Consider the following 19,041-nt stretch of genomic DNA (forward strand, 5'->3'; position numbering starts at 1 on the left):
TTCTTCAATTTTATAAGCTGGAAGCAAGGATATGATTTACTGTAATCTGATCAAATCTGTGTATCTAAATATTCCAGTTACATCAAATTCCTATTGTAGTGCAGAACAACAGTGTAATTTGTACAGTAATGCAATGTCATATTCCCTCAACACTTTTAATGCTTGAAAGATGTCATGGAACTTTTATGAAATTTTAGGTCAAATCTGGAAAATCCTTCTGGGAAAGTTTTGCTCATCACCAGCATGATTTGCTCTTCGGTCATCTCACCAGTGTCTGACTGAACAATCCAAGCTGTCGTTGCCAGTCGTCCACTCGAGTCTTGATTGGGCCCACATATCGAGAAGAGGCAATAGTGGCTACATTTATTGTACTGTCATCAAGGAGAACCTGGAAGCACCATAAAGTACAAAATGTTATGTCACTGTTTCATTTTTAGGTCTCTTGGATGAAGAGCGTAGAAAATGGCTTCCACTTGCCTGAATATCATCTGTGCCACCAAGAATGAAGACATCTTTAGATTCCCGATGGGAAAGCACAACAAACTCTGTAGTTTTCCATGAATCTTCAACCTAAACGCTCAAAGTACAATGGATAATAAATACATAATTTGCAGTTGAAAGCATATACTGCATTAAGATACAGTAATAAGAAAGACAATGTTCCTTGAGTGGAGTATTCTACAAGAAATATAGTACAATATGAATGTTAATATGTGCTGAGAAAGAAAACGTGGAAACTTTGGAGGATTTAATAATATATAATATTATTTCTTTTAAAAATCCATAATACAATAAATCAGTTGTGAATAAATCTGTAAATATATGGAAGGTAATTTTGATCACCTAAATGAATTTTTTGTGTTTGCCACAGCAAGTGATATGAATATCTGTGCAATAGTGACTTTGAAATTTTTCTTTCATATTAAGTATGTATATACTTTTTGGATTTTGCTTTGGCTTTGAATATATGGAGTATTTTGTTTATGTAGCAAATATTAATTGTTATGTCAAAGTATCGTGACTGCAAGCTTTAAAGCCACAAAATGTGAAAACATCGCCTTTCTGAAAACTGAATATTTTGCAGGACACTGCACAGAAATCAAGGGATGCCCCAGTAACATACAAGCCTTTCTCACCTTTTTCAGAATGGATTCAAGGGAGGCTTCTCCTGAAGCTTGGCCTGATACCTCCTGAATTTCTTCAACAAACTCAAAAGCATTCAGCTCCAGTAGTCTGGCCAGAGAAAGTGGCTCATCTACCAGTTTAGCATCAACGATCTGCTCAATTGTATCCCAGTGTCTTTGCTTCAGACAAGGGTTTCTCAAATCACTGATCACTGGCAGCTGTGAAGATGAACGTTTTAGACCTTGAGTGATATAGATTCGGGTAAAGATTTGGTTGAATGACAGGAATAAGAAAAAGAACCAACCTTTTCTCGCATCCCTTCAACTTTTCCTTTAAGTATGGGAACCACGCTGTTCGGGGGTAGACCCTTTTCTAACTGGTTGACAAACTTTGCGTACTTTGTGACTTGAGAGCTTAATTGTTCCGGATCCAGTGCATCAAACTTACACTGAACAAAACATGAACAAAAAGGATCTCATTAGCTGCAGTAAATGCAAGAGAACCCACAAAAACATGACACCGTGTAATAAAAACAAGTGTTACATATCAGAATCCTACAGAAAGCAGAAATCGTGTTAAATATGCAATACACTCTCAGATGACTTCAAATGAATGAGTGAAGAGAAATGACCCCATAGAAATAAGCTTTAATGCCATTGTAGGTATATAACAAAATACAGCAATGCTATTCTGTGAGCATTACAATTACAGAAAGTAAATGTTTTTTAAAAACATTGTACTGTACATAACACAAATAATGTTATAATTAATGATGCCATAGCACTAATTGAATGTACAGTGCCTATTTTTAGCTTCTGCTTTTTAAGCCTACCGCCAGCCATCCATCCTGAAGGGCATCCCACTCCTCAAGAGAATCCCAAAGCAGCTGCTTCAGCTTCAGCTCAGCGCTGAGCTCTTCCAAAGCATCATATTTGGTTACTTCCACCTAAAAGAGCCCACAATAATCAGGCTGGATTATCAAAGGCTATCTTCTTTTCACATGGGATCAACCTGTTGCACTGTCGATAAACTATTTTTCTAGTAATTAGTTGTTAATAACCAATATATTTTACAGGAAATATTTATGTTTACTGTTTAAGAAGTAAGGATATACATTGATCATAATGACATTAAATCATTGGAAATTAATAATTTAATAAATCTAGTTTTATTTATATCTATATTTTAATTTTTCAGAGCTTATTGTGGTAATGTACTAATTGCACTGTAGACTACAGTAGTGTTGTATGGAAATAATCTGTGATGTCACACTCTATAAGATGTAACCTAATAATAATAAAAAAAGTTAAATCTTCAAGTATTAGAAGCCTGTCTCTTTTGAAATAAATGCTTAGATGGATACAACACAATAAAATAAAAAATTAGATTTTTCGGACATGTTGAAAAGATTGACAAATTATGTGAAAAGTCATATTTTAACTCAGATTTAATTTAGATTTTTAAAAATCATAAACATAAACTAGTTTATTTTCCATTATGCTCAAAATAGGTTTGTAAATATGCCTGCAGCATGCCAATGGCCCTCTCCCTTGCTTCTGGTGACATTCGAGGCATTATGGAATGCACAGAAAACTAAGTGAGGCCTTTTTCTTGCAGTGAGCTAAGCTTTGAATTAAGGCCTTTTTAAAGGTGACCTGATCAGGTTATTGTTCCACCTGGACCTCGTTGAGTAAAAGTGCACCTAACGAGCTTTCAGGTGATTGGCAAGTTGCAATGCCTCACTGCACAAGCTGTATTGCTGGTCAGAGGGCTTAAAACAAATTGACAACTTTTTGTTAAGTACATAAGCTATAACTATAGTTTTCATATTCCAAAAAACAAAAAAGTTGCGTTTCTTTTGTCCATCAGTATATATATCAAAGTCACTGCATTGAAGACCTGACTATCCATCAAAACGTACTGAGTGAACAGGTAAGGAAGGTAAAATACAGTACACTCTTTGGAATACAGCCTTACTGTATTTTGACACATTATTGCACCATTATTTATCACAGACAATGTGCCAACCACTAGTACTACAAGTACTACAGATCTGTAATTTAATTAATTAGTTTTAATTTTTGATACTTTTAATATTTTACTTTACTTTTTACTTTTTCTGTACTACACTTACTACAGATATGTAATTATGTGAATTACACTTTTAATTTTTAATTTTTAGTCCATTTGGTAAAGTATTGTTGCACTTAAAGATAATGATCTGTGTTTTATTGTGAAATTGTATGTTTACTTATTTTTATTGTAAGTTCTGTATTTCAAGTTGGTTTTCAACCAATTACTTTTTTTTTGAAGTTCTGTATTTTGGTTTCTTATATTCTTAATTTGGGAGATTACTATGTTTTGTTTGTAATTTGGAGTAATTTTTTACCTTGAAATTTTTCTGGTATGACTTGTACTGGAATGCTTGCTTCTGCAGTTCATCAATGGTGGTTTGCATTTCGTCTAGTACCTGTTTGACCTTTGATCTTTCAGCAGAAATGTCCAGTATCTGGGGATTCTGACAAAAGCATCAAGAATGTATGTTAGGAAAGGCTGAAAACACTGACAACAGTGACAGAACTTGTTTCAAACTGATGATGTATAGAAGTAATTTGCTACAGAAAAAACTGATTGTCTTCTATCCCTAGAATTGGGAGTCATTTAACAGTCTAGTTAGCTAGAGTGATGAAGACATCAGCACCTCTTAGTCTACTACACCAAAAGTGAAACATCTAGACTGTGACTGTGACTGTGGAGTTCACAAAAGTAATTCAAGTAAGTCACTTGTTTAAAAAATACAAGGTGATTAAATATAGTGAGACTTTTTTAACTTAAGAGCTTGACAATAACAAGTATTGAAATCAATGTACAGTATTTTACCATTGATGTTATCAATATCTTTGTAATCCCAAAGAGGATGAACAGCCATTTGTTTAAAAGCAGACTCCGTTCTGTAGACAACAGACTCCAATGCATTTTTCTACATTGAAGTTAATCGGAATGTACAGTACCCTCTAAAAGTATTGAAACACTAAAGATAAAATTAAGATTTCATTATTAAAATTATTTAAATTCCACTAATTATTTTCCCATTAAAAATAGGAGTGATAAGTACCACTCTTGAGTATTTTATTTTTTTGAGTCAAATGAACAAATTGATAGTGTTGAAATTCTTTATTTCGAAGTATTGGAAAAGTCCTCTGTCTCTTTTTGATCAGATGTATTGGCTAATTAAGCATTCGTAAAAGAGCTGTAAACATCACCCTGTCTTGGTTTGATGTCTGTGTTTGGAATCCATGGTCAAAAGACAAAATGAGAACCAGACAACTTCCTATTAATCTAATGATCACATACATTAATTGCTTGATTATAAACAAAAATAAAAATTTTGAGTTACTGTCCCAATACTTTTGGTGGGCACCATATATATTGTAGATTCAGACATTCAAATAAAATACACAAAATAGATTTTAACAAAAGTCTCTCAAGATAACAGACTTTAAAATTAAACCACCTATCTTTCATTAAGTAATTTGAAAAGCTAACCAAAAGCTCTTTTTAAGTAAATACCTGAGCTTGTTCCTTTAGTTTCTTTACTTCCTTGTTCAGCTCCAAGATGTCTTTGTCAAGGTGTTGACAGAATTTGTCAACATTGGCATCCCTCTCACCTGCTGCCTTGTCTATAACATTCTGGACAGCAGTGATGGAGGGCTTCAGAGTTGCAAACACAGCAAAATCCTCAGGAGGTGTGGGAACACTATACTGATCGATGAGCTTGTACATTTGTACAACAATTTCAGCTTCTTCATCAAGGGATTCAATCTGTAATCAGAAATGTATATACTGTATTAACTGATCAGTAGATGCCAGTTGACATTTTTCTCAGACATTGAGAACACATTGAAAAAACTTTTGTTATGTTAAGGCAGGGTGCACAGCTCAAGGTTTGATAGGCTAGAGTTTCTTCATGTTTTGATTCCGCCACTGTAATTCAAATAGTAATTGGCTTAACAGGACTCGTTTCACAGCTCTTCGTTATTCTTAAGATGTAGATGATATAACGCAAGACTAGTGTTGTGCTCCACTTTTTGATGGTGTCAGCATTGTTAATGCTTCTAGTGAAAATGGTAAATACTGGATCTGCATTTCTCTGTGATAAAAAATCAGGAATACCACTACAGGACAAAATTAAAGATAAAAAGACATCTGTCCTTACCCGATCCTGTATCTCATCTAGGAAAGTCAGGCTGTCAACAAAATCTGTAGTAGCAGTGGGGACAAATTCCAATCTGAACTGAGCATCTTGAGCCTCTGCAATAATTGTATCCATCTTCTTCTTAGCAAGAAGTGGAAGCATGTCATTTATAGCCTGCAAAGGAAACATTGAAATTAATATATAATCTTTTGTGCACTTTCATGCCTTTATGAACCTTAGAAAAAAAAACTTTTAGAACACTCAAAAGTGAAGACTAAATACTTTTTCATTTGTATAAATTACAAAATGTGATCTAAATCTGTCTCACAGAATACAGTACTGCAGCTAAAAAATATTACATATATATATCACATCTTCTTCACATTACTTTGATGCTCTCATATTGATGCACTAGATTTATAATGTCCTGACTTGTTTGTTATTTTGTTATTTTGATTTTGTCAGGAATTGTGACAAATTGTGAATTAAAGAAAAGACTGGAAGGGTTGTGTGCGATTATAACATTATTACAGTATAACTAAAGCCATGTTTTAGTCTTTATATACACAGGATCAAGGTTCATCTTCTATCAGTTTCCTAAGCTTTTTTGGGAACCAGATATAAAACCGAAGCAGATGAAAAAAATAATTAGACCTATTTGATTCCACATAAATTAGATACATTTAAAAGATGTGTTGCGTATGATCTCATTCTTCATAAATGTGCAAAATACTATTTAATATAATGTATTGTATATATCCTTCAGTTGTTTATATTGAAAGTTGAAATCAAAGTTTAAACAAAGAACTCTGACAGTTCTAATTCTGGCTCTTGTACCACAACGGAAGCAGTGGCATGCTGAAAACTCCCTCTGAAATTCCCTGCCTCCGGCCATCATAAAATAGAGATGTTATTTATCGTTTGAACCATTTCAAATGGCCAGAATTTATGTATGTGATAGAGCACAACATATATGAATGTAAAATATGAGCAGAAAATTCAGTCTTTTTTTTCTTTCATACTTGCCTCCAGGCAACGGAGAGGAGATGGAATGAGTTTGCCCTTGAGCTTTGTTGAGTCAATCACAAGCAGACCCAGATGTCTCTCCTGCTTTATAGCCAGCGCATCTTGATGTTCTCTGTGATATTTCTCCAAATGCTCCGCAAAGAAAGACACACCTGTGTTGTTGGAAGAAATAATGATGTGGAATACATGAAGAGAAACATAGTAATCAAGTTACAATCTTCATGCACAAGTTTAGTTAGTAGTGCTTGTGGTATAAAGTATTTTTATATTCCCCACTTAAAAGCTTTATTTGAATTTTGGATATATTTAAACTTATACATCTAAACTGCATATTTTTTATTAATTATTATATTGTCTGTAAATGTGTTTCCTTGTTAGAGTAACTTTAAGTTATGTCCTATGTTAGGCTCTTTTTACGTTGTATTTATTGTAATGATTATTCTACTGTACAAGTATATAAGTATCTGTACACCCCAACTCACAGGATGTAACTTCAGATACACCTTTATTCTTTGGAGCTTCATTCAATGGTAAACAAAACTGTTGTATGATTAAACAAAATTGTACAATTATTCTACCAAAGGCTGAAAAGGATAGAAAGATATAAGACGATTCAAAACGGCAGTATTTAGATAAGTTTTCAGTTTTTTCTAGCCATAGCACCTGATAAAGCAATTAACTGAAGCATCTTGTGAAGTTAGTTTCAGAAGATACAAAAAGCTAGGCAAGTAGCACATTAGTTACAGTGATATTACAAACTATATTTTAAAATGAGGCCTGGTTTCAATAGAAATTAACACAGCTGTTTTACTGGATGTACTGTACCATGATCTTGTTGTTTCAGTGCCTCCAGGTCAAGACTTTCATTTTCTTTGTAGAACAGACGGAAAAGCTCAAAAGTTTCAGCATACACCTTAGCAGCATCAAATGCAAACTGGATGGCTTCCTAAGCAAAGGATATGGAAAAAAATGTGTTTAAACCATATAACTTTTTTATCATTTTGAATCAATTTACCCAGAGTTTTATATGAAATGTTTTACAAATTTTCACAACAGCACCTTTATATCTTGGATTATGGTCTGTAGGTGCTTGTCATCTTCAAACATTGTTTCCAGGCTAGGCCCATCTCCACATGTCTTCTCTTCAACTTTGTTGTTTATCATTGGTTGAGTAAAAGCATCAAAGTAAGAGTCGGGTACAAGATTATCAAGTGACAAAACTGTTTCTTGAAACTGATTAATTATTTCGGAAACACAGTTCTGTAAAGGAAAAAAAAGTATTGAAATACATTTTGCAGTCTTATACATCTTACACATTGTAAACAAGCAATTTATACCACAAGTCAAATATAAATGTACAAAATAAAATAATTTGATACAACTAAACTCCACCCAAAAAAATCTCTAATTTTTCCAGAAGACAGAAACCACCACCCTACTATCATGACAGAAATGAAAGATGTGAAGTGCACATTATGGAAGCTTTCCAGAAAGCAAAAACACTAATTCCATAACCCACGTGCTCTACTATAGCTAACTTTTTTTCATATAATGTGATATTCTTTTATTTGCCTCTTAAAGGTGGGGGACTGATTTCAGAGAAAATCAATTAAAAATGATTTACCATTGCTGTTTTTAAAATAAATCTTGAAATAAAGGAACCTTTTGGAATCAATGCTGATTTACACAAATAATCAAAACAATTCAGGGGTCGTAGGGAATTGTAGCCTATCCCAGCAAGCAATAGGCGCAAGGTGGGATACACCCTGAATTGGATGCTAGTCCATCGCAGTGCAAACACACAGCCACAGACACGTTCAAAGCAGGGCAGATTTTCCCAGAAGCCAATTAACCTACTAGTATGTCTATGGATTGTGGGAGAAAACCAGATCACTGTAAGCAAACCCACAAGAATATGGGGAGAACATACAAACTCTACGCAGATAGCACCCCAGGGCCCCAGTGCTGCAAGGCAGCAATGCTAACTACTGTGCCACCATGACGGCCTGTTTAATACTTAACTTTTAAAAATAAAAAAATTGAAATGAGCTGTGCAGTAACATCTCCAGTAGAGCAGTAGCCACACTTACCTGAAAGTCATCGACTGACGGTTCAAAGAACAAGGCCTGTGTCTCCAGTATGAGTTCAGAAACAAACATTGGTTTGATAGTCCCTTCACTGTCCTGATCTACCTGATTCACCTAAAATATTTTAAAAACAAAGTTCAGAAAAGAATCACTTAACAAACAATCAGAAATGAAAGCATCCCTTGTAGTCATTCCAAGAAGAATCCCAGAACGACAGCTTTAACATAATGGCTGGGCAACTTGACTTTCATTTCTTTTCACTCGTGTCCTCCTGTTTCATTATTTGCATTAGCTGAGCTTCAGGCATTGTATTCACTTCTCAGTACTTATTAGGGCATCATGGTCTCCTCTGATATGCAGTTAACAAGTCTTTTGTGTGCAGGAGGAATTATGGAGCTTTTCTAGCCCAATCTGGTTAATTTGCTTGCTTGAGATAAAAAGATTTGAGAATCTTTTCAAATCACTAAATGAGAGAAACCAGGGTGTCAGCTTTAACAACATGGAGTAGATTCTACCAGACTCCCATGACACATTGTTTAAAAAAGTGTCTCCTATTCTCACTTTTAAATGCACTTCACCATAGTTTCCACTTATGTCCTCTGGTTCATGATTCACTAGAAGTTCCACAGAATTTTATCAGATTCACTAGAAGATTCTCAAGTCGTTTACTCTATTGTTGATTTTGTCAATGCCTTGAAGTATTTTGAATTCTTGAATGTGGTCCTATCGTTGTCTTCTCTGTTCAATACTAAAAAGATTTACTTAGTTTAGACTGACAGATCACAAAATCCCTTTAATCCCCCAAATGTATCTGGTTACTCTTCTCCATACTGATTCCAGTATGTTACTGTAAAGGGATAACCAAACATGTAATAATATTCTAAATGAACTACTGTATTTATTCTTGGTTCAGCGTACAGTATTAGTATAACAGCTCTTGATTTAAATTCAAAATAGTTAAATTTGTATACAAAATATGTATGGCTTTTTTTGCTTTCTCACATTGTCAAGAAGATGAAAACGTGATGTGTCATATTTAACATAAACACCCACGTCCTTTTCATAGCTAGTTTCTTGAAGTTCATGGTTTCAAATCTTATATATAACTTAAGTTTTTTACAACCTTCTTGATATTTCACCACATTAAATGTCACGTGGCTGTTGTTGCACAGTTATGAATTTTGTCCAGGTAATGTTTAATTTTCTGTGCAGTTCTCCAGTGTTGGTTTATTTACATTTTTTATATAAATTAGGAAAAGCAGCGGTACTTACACAGATCCCTGTGGTACTCCAGTAATCACCCCAAATTGTACATTTATCTATTGTCTGCACTGTTTAGTTAAGTAATTATATCTAAATCTCATATCTTCTTCAAGTTATACAATTTAGCACTATACCTTTTTATCTGCATCTTCCACTTTCTCTTGTGGTAGAATAACCCAGCTGTCAATGACTTCTGAAGAGGGGGTCTGTTGAATTTGTTTTTTCAGGTAGTTCAGCAGAGTTGTGACAGAATTCACTGCCAAGATGTGCATTGTGTTGACAATGAGGTAATCAGCAAGCCTGATGAAGCTATGAGACAAAAAAGAGTCATTTCAGTACTTTGAGATAAGTTTTAATTACAACTGTATATTGAGAAACTATTGTATATATTGCAAAAGTCATGCTTATTTAGAAATAAAAATTGACAAAGACACCATGGATTCAATTTATAGTGTAGTTGTAGAACCGTTTATCATATAATTATTCCATAATTAATTGCTTGGAAAACAACACCAGCATAGCTACATTTGGTTCCAGGTGTGTGCATTGGAGCCATGTATTTGAAAAAAATGTTATTCCCCAATTTATCAAGTATAATCAATATATTTAAAACCATTCTGACTTCTTTCAGTTCAATATTGAACATAATGTTTGGGGTACCAGTACTTCTCTCTAGAATGTAAGAGACTTTTAAATTTCTTACAGAAATTAAATGTTTGTTCATTTAATTCTCTCATGCCTCTACAGATATACTAAAAAATGGAATTTTATTTACACTAAGACTGAATTTAAATACAAACCAGGTTAGCCTTTTGCAATGGGATCTTTTATTAGCCTGTTCAGTGTAGGTCATCTTCTCTGGTGACTCCTCATACATCATCTCCAGATCAGCCTGAGACTGCGGTATAAAGCCAGCATCTTCTATTTCTTGTCCTTCTCCTGTACTCATTTAAACACAACAATGTAAGTGAAATGCATACAGTTATTCCCTACCTGTAAGACTGCTGAAGAATGCCTTAAAATGATGGCTTTAACAGGACAGATCCAGAGCTTAATAGAATACTGATGTGACACATGAAGAGGGCTGGGGTGTACTTGAGATATTTAATGTTTAAAGTCTGCTTGAATGGGGCTCTTCATCAGCCAGGATACGGATGCCTGCTGTAGATATTGCAATAATTGTACCTGCATTGAAGGAATAATCAGGAGTATATCCAGCTTCAAGCAAAGCTGTGCGGCATGCACTCCGAGCTACTTCTTTCACCAGTTCCCTGAACTCTCGCAGACAGGCAGCAACCTGCACACAGCGGACAAGAGTCGCATTGGTTAGAAAAATTAGAAATTAGAAACACAGAAGAAAAGTGAGTGACGACCAGCAAAACCCAAAACAGAAAACATGCAGTCAGTATACAGTATTTAGCACTATTTACACCCTGCTTCCATATTCTGACTTTGAAACATATTATCATAGACAATGAGGTTAATTCCTGTTTCCAGAAGGCTTAACAGCAGAAACGCTATTTCTTCCTACCTTTACTTTTAGAATAAAATTTTATTTGTCCTTAAGAGTATAGTTTCATAGAGGGAGTATAGTCCTTATCCAGATAAGTTTAGAAAATAATAGTTAAGTAGAACAAAATAGATAATAATTGTAGAAATAAAAATTATGTTAAAGTACATTTATTTGGACCCATTTTGTGAAAAGAAAACAAATAATAAAGCTTAGAAAGTTGGATGAATACACTTTTTGAAGTACTCAAAGCCACCTTACCTCCTCTAGCTGATTAAACTGGGCTGTTCTGAAGTCTTCCAGTGTGTAAGTGTTGTCCTTCTCAATGTGGCACAATCCCATGTCACTGATGCGGTAACACATTTCACGGATATTGATCAGTGCAGGCCGCAAAGACTGTGAGCAAAAGAGGAACAAGATGCTCATCAGAGTCATTTTAAATGAACAGTCATGATTTGAACATGTACAGTATGTGTAGATAAATAAAACATTCCCAGACTTTTTTTAAATATGCCATTTGCACATTCAAGTGGACAAAATGGTTTGTTCCAACAGAAGAAAAGAATTCCAAAAAAATCATTTAAAACTAAACAGAACGGTAGATTTACTAGTTTTATACTGTACCTCACTTAGCCCCATGAAATTTCTACCTCTTGAAATTCAGAACAATTCAGACAGCATAAAAGTTGAAATTGTTTGACAGAAATCCCAGAATATGTGCAGCTACAGTATGACTGTAAAGGGAAGATGTTTTATTGCAAAAACAGCAAAATGACAATAAAATGCCTATGGTATTCTTACAAAACAAACATTTCTGGAAATTCGTTCCTAATTATACTGCAATGGGATTTTCAGATTTCCCCTTAATTTTGACCACAAATGATTACACACATTTTAGCACCCAACAAAGAGATAAATTGTAAAGCATCAACACTAACCTCATTAACAATGAAAAGGTGCTCTTGAAGGGCTCTTTTACATTCATTGATTTTCTTGGATCGCACATTTGTCCTCCACACTTTGAAGGCTTTCCACTTGCGAAACAGCACAAATGCAGGAATCTGCAAAAGCTGCCTGTGTAACATGTACTCCTTTTCCCAGCGGTCCAAAGCCAGGAAATCCACTTCCCCATTCACAATGTGAGTGACTCCTTGCTGGCTGATGGTGTAGTAGTCATTTTTGTTGATGTTTTCATAACTGACGATCCTTGGCAGAAAAAAAGAAAAACACAAATCAGTCACACTTCAAAATAAGTGATTAATCCATGCTGCATGAGAGAAATGATAAGAGTTAATGTGGAATATGCTGTGAACACTATCTAACACTAAGGTGTCATGTTATGCATTAAATATGTACAGGGAAATGTATTACAACAAATCACATATAATTAGCTATGATGTGGGCATTTAATATAGAATGTTACCAAAAAACCTTTTCACATTTGCAATTAAGAGACCTAATCTATAGAGAACACTGATAAGTCTAACAGGTCAGAGAAACACAATGCTTCAGACCGCTTTTAAAAAAAGAGAGACCTGCAAAATGTTATGAAAAAAATAAAGGTTAGGCTTACTTCAGATTGTATGTATCATATTTGATTGAAGATTTAGGAACCGCTGAAGTCATATACAGGAACCCCAGAGAGGGGTTATTCCGAATGATTCGGACAATGTCCGTGGGGTTCTGAACCTTAGCTCTGATGACCTCCTCTGCTGACTTGAACACTAAGGGAGATGGGGAGCTGGGTTTGGAGCGGGTAGCAGATGTGCCCATGGAGACCCTTGGCTTTTTTGGTGGAATGGGAGAGCATGTCCTACTCTGGGTCAGCTGCATCTGCAACATAGCAGTTAAGGATGTATTTTGCAAAATTAAATATAGCATCTTTAAACAGCTCCAAGGCCAAAAGATTAGAAACAATGTAGGGTCAGGGAAAACTACTATTAGAAGAATTACTTATGGAATACTGAATAATAATTTTCTTACATAAATGCCATGTTCTGATTTAAAATGTCACTTATTCTGATTTACTGCGCTTAACATATTAAGGACTTCTGACTTGCTACAATAACAAGTGTCATATTATGGGAAGAAACTACAGTAAGTCATTGTAAGGACAGTCTACATCAACATTTACACTGCATTGCTGTAATCAACATTAAAGCATTCTCTTGTAATTAACGTGAAAGCTCTAGAAAGAATATCTAAAATCAAGTTTATCACAATGTCTTTCCAAAACGTGTCTTACTTTTAAATCATCCCGAATGTCAGGCAAATGAACCAATGGCGTTAATTTCTCTGTAGATGTTGGCTGAGGTTTAGCTTCTGCACCAAAAGATGGTTGCCACCCAGAGTTCATTAACCACTCCCTGTTTTTCTTGTGAATGTACTCAGGTTGTTTTTGGTCTTGGTATGTTTTCAGCACAGGCTAAAATGGGAAGAGAGCATGCCTTTAAAACTCAGTCACATAGATGTTAAATATGACGGACATTTTGGTTTCATTTTCTTTGCTGCTTTCCAGAAATAGCTGAACTGTCTAGGCTGGTCAAGGTGTAGTTAGAGCAGTTTAAATGCAGTTCAGTTACACTTCAGTGACACTCTCATGTTGTTTTTTTTCTCAATGTAATGCCAAATTCTGTTTTACATGGAACACGGGAAGAATCATTTGAGAAAGTTCAGCAGCAAATTCGTCTCAGATTTTAAAAATGTAGTCAAACAGATCCTCACAAACTAAGGAATATGTAGCTTCATTATTTTTAACATCTTTTATTGCTAAAAAAAACTGATTTTCCATAATAACTTTTGTATGTCCATTTAAAGCAACTTTGTGAAGTTCAGTTCCTTCACCAGATTGGGTGCTTTTTGTATTGTTACAGAATAATGTTTTTAGCTCTTTAAGGTGCCTTGTTCCTGAAGGCAGCAACTATGCAGCGTAGGCCTTTTTACTGAGGACGAAATGTCTGTCAAAGTGGAGGTACACAAACAACTCAAGGATTACTAGGTAATCACCATACTATGTACCTGTGACTACTGACTGCTGACTTACTGTTGTTCCCCTTCAGGGAAAGACTGAGCAGACTTCTTCCACCCTCAGGTCATTCCTGGTCTCTCCTCTAGTACAATATTCCCACTATTAACTACCAGGCAATGAAGTATTCATTCAACTCAATCCATGACTGCCTGATTTTTCTTACTCTTCTCACATCGTTATGCATAGGAATACTCATATAAATTATTATTTACTCTGTGGCACTCAGCTCTATTAAGTAATCAGGCACAAAGTCTTGATTCCACTTTCTCGTCTGTGGAAAGTAGATGTGCTGCTACTTGGCAATACCTCCTGCCAGTCTTGGCCCAGTATTCAAGTCTGTTCCTCAGCAGTTTTTCATCCCCATTAGGCCTGGCAAATGAGCTACAAATCCCATCTGTCTAGGACCTACAGTATAAAAGCCCTCAATACAGCCATCACTGTATCTCCCTGAAGCTACCCTGTGGCTCACTGAGTCCCTCAGGCCTGTTAGCTATCCCAGTCTTTTCTGGCCTTACTGGCTGGAGCCCAGGCTGACTGAATCCCTTTATTCCCAAGTGGTTTTAGAAACCCTGTGATGTGCCATCTCTGGCGTGGCTAATCATTGGAAAGAGACTATTCCAACAGCTCCTCTCCCTCACAAAAAATTCCACACACTCCAAGTGCTAAGGACTGAATAATGCTAGCTGTGACTACAGCAGCTCTTAATTATAAAGCAGCCATCTTGGATTAAGACCAGACCACTGGGCCTATGTTTTGTGCCAGAATGGCTGGTTTCCTTACAGAGTCTCATACTATCTCTAATAAATTATTTGAACTAGATAATAATACCATTTTTTTCATGAATGAATGTTTAATAAATTATAAATAATTATATTGAATAAAGAAAAATTATTTCAATAACAGCAAATAGCCCCAGACAGCATATGACTTACAGGGGAAAAGGAGGGAGCAGAGAAATGGGCAAAGAAACTGAGCATGTTAAATAGTGTTTATTTACACTAAAGAAAGCCAGACAACTGAAAGAAATCATGTTTTAATGAAAGAGAAAACATTTTGTAAAACAAATTAAATAGAAATACATAGTGATTTATGGTATATTTATAATAATTCTGATTCATTATGAAATAGCTAAGGTCAGCAGAACAACAGCAGGAAGCAAAGAGCAGAGAGACAGTAGCACTGCTTAGCCTAGGCGTGATGGAGTACAGATGCCAAAACTGACAGTCTTTATCATCCAAATGGCTTTTCAAAGAATTCAGGAAGAAAAGATTTAGTTACCCCATCCCAGAGACGATTATTTGTGTATTATTATATAGTATATATTGATGAAATTATATAATTATTATTTCAAGGCTTATACCTCGCTTATCAAGGCTTATACTTTGCTGACCTGTTTGCCAGAACATGTAATGGAATACCACTTAGAGAGAGTAAGTTAAAAGTAGTTGGCCTACACACCAAAGGCTCCAACTTAATGGGCTGCTGTCCTGCTCTTCTCCTGTCCTGTGACCTGGTGTTGTGTGGAAACTTCAAAGCCTGTGGATTCTGAAGGATCTGACTTGGCGCAATAGAGATGAGCCTGGTTTTTAGCGCACTGCTGTCAATCCCAGCCATCGGCAGTGCAATTTCTTTCCCAGGCTGCTTTGTCAAATTCTCTTCATTTCTGCTCGAACGCTGTGGGGGTCCTGATGAAAATGTGGACATCCTTCCAGAATGTTGTATTTCACTGTAAAATTCAAAAGGATATTGTTTAATGAAAGGTATCAAATGCAAAGTTATACAATCAGAAGAGATATTATGAAAGAGAATTCCGATGTGCAAAAATCTTTTGACTTGTATTAAACAATTTGAAAAAGTTTATGAAAGCCTTCACTAATTTCTGAGACACAACTGTACAGTAAGTACTGTGCCTGCGAAGTTTTGCACTTGCTCTAGGAATGCCAAGGTAATGTACTGCTTGCACATGGATCAAGAACTCTTGGGGAGTTCACAGACACAGCACAGAGGGAATTAGAAAAAGACAAAGTCATGGACATGGAAAATCTAATGTTGATAAGTGTATATTTTATACATATCCGTGGGAGACTGAAATGCAGGTAGCTAATTACAGAAGGTTCTGTAAGTGTGTTTTCTCAAGACAATGTGGGGAAGCAATACAAAAGGCAAAATGAACAAACAGCAAAACGTTATAGAACTGAAATCATGGGAAATTATGCTCAGGATTAACAGTTTAATAGGAGGATCTCATTTAGGATATTGTGCTCTGTTTTGGTCAATGCACTACAAAAGAATATTATACCTTTAGAACAAGTTCAATGAAGAACAAATGTAGAATTGAAATCAAGGGATGTTAAAACCATACAATGCATTAATAAGGTACAGTACATTTCATTTAGAATACTATGTGAAATTATATTTGCTTCATTACAAAAAAAGATATGATAAAAACACATGCATTCTCGGGCTTAATAGATTTCCATCTATTGAAAAGTTGAAAGAATAGAATCTTTTTAATCTTGAAAAGACAGTACAATGAAGGGAGCCCAAGTAAAGGGCTTACAAAAAGTCAACCAAACACAAGTAGAAGTGTATTTAAAACTGGCACTTTTTTAAGTAAAGGTCCGGAATCTGGAACAAGATACCCAGTCTCCTTGCTGAAGCTGTTATTTAGAATATATCTCACAAAATGTAGGAACTTGTAGCCGACTACATAACCTAGTCATTTCAAGGGGGGCAAGGGCCTGCTCCCTGGAATAGGTTCTTTGTTTCCTCAGAATCAACAGTGCACTCGCAGATAAGCACAAGACAGCACTTTAATTTCTGTAACAGCTACTAAATATCATTATCCCCTCACAAAAAGAACACAATACAAAAAAATATCTACAAGGCACACACAAAGTCACAAAGACAAATTAACCTTACGGACCATAGTAACCAAGTACAAAAAAAGAAATCCAGCAGCGTTATTCTCCTGAAGCAGCTCCACACAGTAACCTGACATGCCTCCTTCTGATAGAGTGAAGAAAGGAATAAACCTCCATCTAGTCATTCAATTGAACTAAGCATCCTCTGCAGCTCTATATGTCCCATGCAGTATGGTCCATTATGCTCCCCCTATCCTGCCATTCCCTAAGAAATACTGTACAGTACAGGTAGGGCAGAGGAAGACAATCCCTATAGAATCCCCCTCTGGTCTTCAAGTCCTCTCGTGTATCCAGTGGTGCAATCTGTGTCCCACACCGTTCCCCAGAACCCCCGGTTCGGACATTTTTACAACTCACTGTCTCAGGAAGGCTGGAAGTACCACTAAGGATACCAGTCATTCTGGTTTCTCATTGTTCTCCCCCCTTCCCTCTGGTAAGCATTATAGGAGCATAAAGGCACGAACATCCAGATTCAGAGACAGTTTCTTCCCACAAACTGTCAGATTACTGATCTCTACCCCTACCACTGGCTCCCACTGATGTTTTTTTTTTAAGTTGAATGTTACTTAACTTGCTGTTGCTGCTGCTGCTCTGTGTTTATGTTTTTTGGTGTTTTCTTAATTTCTCTGTATTGGAGCATACATGCAAATAAGCATTTAATTGCACTTCTGCATATGACAATAATCTGAACTGAACTAACTGAGAATTATAGAACCCCTTCCTGGCCAGAGCTAAAGGAATAGAATATAGGACAGGAGTGTTCTGGTGATCACAGGGGTAGGCTGCCCTAATGGATGCAGGCTAATTAATGAACTGACTGTATGCAGTTCGTCAGGTGCAATAAGAAGCTGAAATCTTGCATTGTTTTATCCTCTTTTGTTCCCTGTGCTTCCTCTTTGCCTCCCTGGTCCCAGCCTTGTCTAACCTGTTCTGCAATATCACATGTCATCACTGAACTGTGTCGTAATTAATGGGGCTCTAGACATGAATGTGCCATTCAATCTTTGTTGATTGGCACCTGCCACACTGTTTGCAGCAGGTAGGCCTGGAGACCATGATTAAAGGAAGGAAGCTGGCTCAAGGAAAAACAACACATGACAAAGACACTGGCCATTACATAATTATGTCAATTTGTTATTCTTAAAATCAATATAGCCCCCAAAACCTGCTGCCCTACAGCCACTTTTGTCATTGATCCTGGGATCAATTATCTCCTGGAAATAAAACAAGATAGTCTGGCTAAAACATTTAACAGTAAGTCTTAGAATTAAGCAATCAGAAAGATTAGCCTATTAGCCTGCAACTGCATTTTGCCTGATCATTGAAATTTTTACCTGATTATTGGTATTGACTTTGGGACATTTGTCAACACCAGTGAATTCTTATTCTTTCAATACAAGTGAGGAGAATTCCTAGATTTCTCTCCATCTTAGTCATACTTGCAGCCAGTTCCCCTGTCCTGAGACCGCATGTCTCAGTGGAATCTGACTCACCATGACGCTGAACAGTACTGTTCCTTCTTCTTCAACCATCAGATCCACCAGATGAAAACTGGACAAACTTCGACACAGATATTCATTCACCTGGTCGTTTCCCGAAGCCACTTTTTAAAACTCATCAGAACTGCAGCTGGCTGAGTGTTCTCAGTTCGGATGAGCATACTTTAAATGTTTACTTTTTAACACTTGCTTTTATTCCAAACAAGCAAATGTTTGATAAACATTTAATTCCCGAAAGTACTTGAGTATTTACTTGTGTTTCATGCATTTATGAATGTAGTAGTTCAGGTGGGTAGCTGCGTCAGCATGTGTAGGCTGCAAAGGAACAAGTAAAAGGTTTATTCCATGCTGAAAAAAAGAAGAAAGAGAACACAATATTTCGGC

At 35.9% G+C, this 19,041-nt stretch overlaps 1 protein-coding gene across 1 annotated transcript in view; it reads right to left on the minus strand.

The window, feature by feature from the left end:
• Positions 1 to 19,041, minus strand: part of dnah6 (dynein, axonemal, heavy chain 6) — a 115,459-nt gene that overhangs the window by 94,729 nt on the left and 1,689 nt on the right. The window contains exons 2-21 of the mRNA XM_088624575.1: positions 15,693 to 15,960; positions 13,452 to 13,631; positions 12,780 to 13,039; positions 12,145 to 12,412; positions 11,468 to 11,602; positions 10,882 to 10,993; positions 10,497 to 10,635; positions 9,831 to 10,005; positions 8,437 to 8,547; positions 7,406 to 7,606; positions 7,172 to 7,292; positions 6,347 to 6,498; positions 5,342 to 5,494; positions 4,696 to 4,947; positions 3,515 to 3,643; positions 1,958 to 2,071; positions 1,430 to 1,573; positions 1,137 to 1,343; positions 478 to 570; positions 269 to 388 (exon numbers count right to left, since the gene is read on the minus strand). Coding sequence (XP_088480701.1) covers positions 269 to 388; positions 478 to 570; positions 1,137 to 1,343; positions 1,430 to 1,573; positions 1,958 to 2,071; positions 3,515 to 3,643; positions 4,696 to 4,947; positions 5,342 to 5,494; positions 6,347 to 6,498; positions 7,172 to 7,292; positions 7,406 to 7,606; positions 8,437 to 8,547; positions 9,831 to 10,005; positions 10,497 to 10,635; positions 10,882 to 10,993; positions 11,468 to 11,602; positions 12,145 to 12,412; positions 12,780 to 13,039; positions 13,452 to 13,631; positions 15,693 to 15,938 — 3,312 coding nt within the window. The 5' untranslated portion in view covers positions 15,939 to 15,960. The remainder of the gene's footprint in view (positions 1 to 268; positions 389 to 477; positions 571 to 1,136; positions 1,344 to 1,429; positions 1,574 to 1,957; positions 2,072 to 3,514; positions 3,644 to 4,695; positions 4,948 to 5,341; positions 5,495 to 6,346; positions 6,499 to 7,171; positions 7,293 to 7,405; positions 7,607 to 8,436; positions 8,548 to 9,830; positions 10,006 to 10,496; positions 10,636 to 10,881; positions 10,994 to 11,467; positions 11,603 to 12,144; positions 12,413 to 12,779; positions 13,040 to 13,451; positions 13,632 to 15,692; positions 15,961 to 19,041) is intronic.

Source organism: Lepisosteus platostomus, chromosome 1 (genome assembly GCF_059453375.1).
Source record: "Lepisosteus platostomus isolate fLepPlt1 chromosome 1, fLepPlt1.hap1, whole genome shotgun sequence".
Taxonomy (NCBI): domain Eukaryota; kingdom Metazoa; phylum Chordata; class Actinopteri; order Semionotiformes; family Lepisosteidae; genus Lepisosteus; species Lepisosteus platostomus.